The 3,937-nt window shown below is 36.3% G+C and overlaps 2 protein-coding genes across 2 annotated transcripts in view; both read right to left on the bottom strand.

Moving 5' to 3' along the window:
- Nucleotides 1-1,241, bottom strand: part of LOC117951603 (protocadherin beta-11-like) — a 2,796-nt gene extending 1,555 nt beyond the window's left edge. Inside the window, exon 1 of the mRNA XM_034883377.1 lies at nt 2-1,241. Coding sequence (XP_034739268.1) covers nt 2-1,147 — 1,146 coding nt within the window. The 5' untranslated portion in view covers nt 1,148-1,241. The remainder of the gene's footprint in view (nt 1) is intronic.
- Nucleotides 1,242-3,833: 2,592 nt separating this feature from the next.
- Nucleotides 3,834-3,937, bottom strand: part of LOC117951602 (protocadherin gamma-A10-like) — a 2,100-nt gene continuing 1,996 nt past the window's right edge. The window contains exon 2 of the mRNA XM_034883375.1: nt 3,834-3,857. Coding sequence (XP_034739266.1) covers nt 3,834-3,857 — 24 coding nt within the window. The remainder of the gene's footprint in view (nt 3,858-3,937) is intronic.

Below are 3,937 nucleotides of genomic sequence, written 5' to 3'. Positions count from 1 at the left end.
CAGAGTCTCTGTCCTGCACGTTAATGATGCCCACCTCTGTACCAGGTGACACGTTCTCAGGTATGGGGTTAGTCAGTGCTTTCAAACTAATAGCAGGTGCATTGTCATTGACATCTGTTATATCTATAGTTACTGTACAATATGAGGTAAGACCTGGTCCGTCTTTTGCTCTTATTCGCAGTTCAATGGAAGTCTGAGTTTCATAATCGATAGAACCTTTGACTCTTATCTCTCCTGTCTTTTGATCAAGTGAGAACAAACAAACTTGTTCATCAGTTGCATGATCAAAATTGTACGTAATATCCCCATTGGGTCCCTCGTCTGCATCAGTAGCACTCACTGTGACAACTACAGTATCTACAGGAGAGTTCTCAGGTAGACTGGATTCATAAACTGCCCGGCTAAACACTGGGGCGTTATCATTAGCATCCAGTACAGTGACGTGAATTATTGCAGTACCTGATCTCTGAGGGGAGCCGCCATCTAGAGCTGTAAGAACAAACTTCAGTTCTTTTTCTTGCTCTCGGTCTAATTCTTTTACCAAAACCAATTCGGAGTGTTTCCGCCGACTTCCCTCTGTATCAACATTAATAGTGAAATGATCATTATTTTGTAAATTATATCGCTGTACAGTATTTGTACCGATATCTAAATCATGGGCTTCAGTGAGTAAGAATCTAGCTCCTTTGTCTGCTGATTCTCTTATTTCAAACGAAATCAAGACCTCGCTAAACTGTGGAGCGTTGTCGTTTATATCTTGCACATGAACACTGATACGATGAAGCTCTAAAGGGTTTTCCAAAACAAGCTCCTCTTTTATAACGCACGTCGCCTTCTTACCACAAAGACCTTCCCTGTCGATCCTGTCAGTAACAATCAAATCTCCAGTGCTCAGATTAATATCACAATACCGCTTGTCATTCCTGTCCGTGTCAATGCGAGCTTTACGCGAGGAAAGTGTGGCAATCCCGAGGCCCAGATCTTTGGCTATATTTCCAATTACAGACCCGCGTTTCATCTCCTCAGCAATGGAGTAGCTCACATCTCCATACGTGAAATGTAGGCTGATGAAAAGGAAAATAACGCAATAGCGATTCCAAGAAAATCCTCTGTGAACTGTATTTCCCATGATCGACCTGGCGTTCATCCTTCCCTGGCCAATTCGTTCAGAGCGATGAGAGATTTATTCCTTGTTTTAATCAATCCAAATAACATTCACAAAGCAGGCCTTTTGTGTCGTCCTTAGCCGACAGACACACCGCACCACAATAACGCTTGGCAATGGTGAAAAAGAAAGGATGGAGCTGCGGACAATTTCGGCCTTTATGGGGGCACAGTGACACCAAGAGTTTCAATCAGTTATAGCAGAGTAAACTAAATCTAGTTGGCAACTTCTGGCTCTATCAAGGCAAACTCTATTCTTATTCAGACATTATTTGTTTTTCATAAGGATGCTGCCATATGTATAGTGTATTGTAGTTACTACTAATGAACATGAAACTGCTGTTACTTCCTTATCTGTAAAGGCTCCAGTGTTTTTTTTCAATAATTGAATATTATGGCGCAATGCATTGTTTGAAGGCTGTCTGTAAGACAAATGTACCCTTAATATACGTAACACTGCAAAAGACACTGCACTCCCGTGTACTAACAATTATTAGTAGACTGAAAGAAAAAGAATGATGCATCCCAACTTAGTTCAACAATTGAATAACTGATAAACTGAATGAAAAAATGCTAAAGAAAATGCAACCATGAACCAAAACTAAACAGAGTATGGTTGTACTGTAACAATAGCATACAAAGCACTGCATTCAGTAAATATGAACCAATTGTTAAGCAAATTTCCAAATTAGGGACAACCAAGGCTCAATTTAGTATCACAGGCAGGGACAAAGAAGTGACAAAAGGGTTAATAAAAAGGAAAGCATGGAGACAGGTGTCACCAACATTTTTGAAGTGGAAATAGTGTTCAAAAGTGTTGACATACGCAGTATTTGCTTCTTTTTTTAAATGTGTGTAGTAGAAAATATAATGTTTGGTGCAAGATGGTTGGATTAAACATGTGTTTGTAAAGCCCACCCAAAACAGCAAAATAAAATATTACAAATACAAATCACTGTGCGGTATTATAATGAGTTATAATCTACTACCAAAATGATATAAAAATATGTATTTGAACGTGCTAAATATATAACCTTGATAATCTAAAAACGACAACTAAAAACATTATCCATTTACTTGCGTAATATAAAATTATTATCCTATGAGAATGTAAGGTAATGTACAATGTTGCAGTGCACATAGTTGATGAAAATCTCCCAAATAGATGGCAATAATGGTGTTATATTAAAATTCAAAGTTTACAAAAATTCTGCACTAAATTAAGACAGTGTGTTTGCACTGGTGCGATTCAGTGGCCAACACTTGTTTCTAAATAATAGTGATTTGTTGACTAACTGAGCACTGAAGCAAGAGATTACTTTATGATTCACTCTTATTTGCAATCAGAAAAATTGAATCGCGAAAAATACATCTTTAATTGTGTTTTCCAGCTAATATTTTTAGTTTTATGTTGGGCTTGAGTTTTGAACAGCAGTCTGCTGTATTTCTTTTAAGTCCACCCAATCACCAGATGTGACAAATCAGTTTAAGAAAAAGCCTCTACTGCAGACTAAGTCCATCAGTTGTTTGAAAAATAAAGATGAAAAACAACATAGTACACAGAGTACAAATGCCGTCCAGTCTCATGGTTAACTATGTCTGCAGCATAATTGTGTAGAGTTAAAGTTAAGTACTGGATTAATTAGAAAACATAATTGGCCTATTGCACGGTCATGGAGAAGAGAGAGCAACTAATCCATGCAGCTACAACCATGTAGATTCTTTCTAAGTCAGTATGGATACAAACATATATAATTGACAGCATAAGAATGTGTCAACCTAACTGCTCTGCTTACTCAATATACTTTTAATGAAAGACATATTTGCCAACAAAGATAGCCTTTTGTTATTCTTAAATTAGAATGAAGTTAAACAAAATAAGAAATAGCCAAAACAAAATGTCAGCAAACATCAGAGGTTATCAAATGAGATAGATAAAAGTAACACTCAGGTCTGAACCTATATGAAACTGCTGTGAAAAGGCTATACTCAAGTGTTGGGTAGTGATCATACATCTTTGATAAGTTGTACTGACTGTCTATGGGTGAAACACTACGTGTTTCCAAAGGCAATGCCTTAGTTAAATACTGTATGGCACATTTCACCATGGGCCTTGATGAATGCCAGTTACATATACTAAGCAGTGAAAGAAAAGCTTAAATAGTCTAAAGTGCAGATCCAAATACATAAACCATTGAATATACAATTAAACTGGGAAAGTGTGAAATGAATACATGAAAGGAAAATAATTAAGTGACTTTTAATTACAAAAAATAAACAATTAAAATGTTGGATTATTAAAATACATATTGTGACGAAGAAAAAAGCCCAGAATGGCTTAACAACACACTCAGTAAGATAAAAGAATTGTAAGAATCATTACCTAGTAAACGCATAAAAACAACTTTATTTTGAACTTATATTTAACAAAATCATATAACTTTCGAAAAGCAGATGTGGGCTGTTTAACAAACATGAATGAAAAAATTATTAATATTGATTATCAGAAAAATCAATAAAAAGCCAATGTGAAATGGTACCAAAACCGCACATCCTAAGAAAATCTTGAATTAAAAATGCCAGTATGAAATCCAAATGTATTTGACACGTTAAATAGACAGGAACAATAGTGGTTTATGGTGAATAAGGAAAGTATATTATGTTAGTGCCTACCTCGGGCGACTCTTGTGAATCTCCAAACACATCAGCAAAGTCAGATGGACTTTTCCTCAGAGTCTGGTCAGCAGGCAGTGTGTTGTCATTGTAAGACGTC

Source organism: Etheostoma cragini, chromosome 10 (assembly GCF_013103735.1).
Source record: "Etheostoma cragini isolate CJK2018 chromosome 10, CSU_Ecrag_1.0, whole genome shotgun sequence".
In the NCBI taxonomy this organism is placed as follows: domain Eukaryota; kingdom Metazoa; phylum Chordata; class Actinopteri; order Perciformes; family Percidae; genus Etheostoma; species Etheostoma cragini.
Note: the sequence above shows the minus strand (reverse complement) of the source record. Positions and strands in the feature narration are given on the sequence as shown.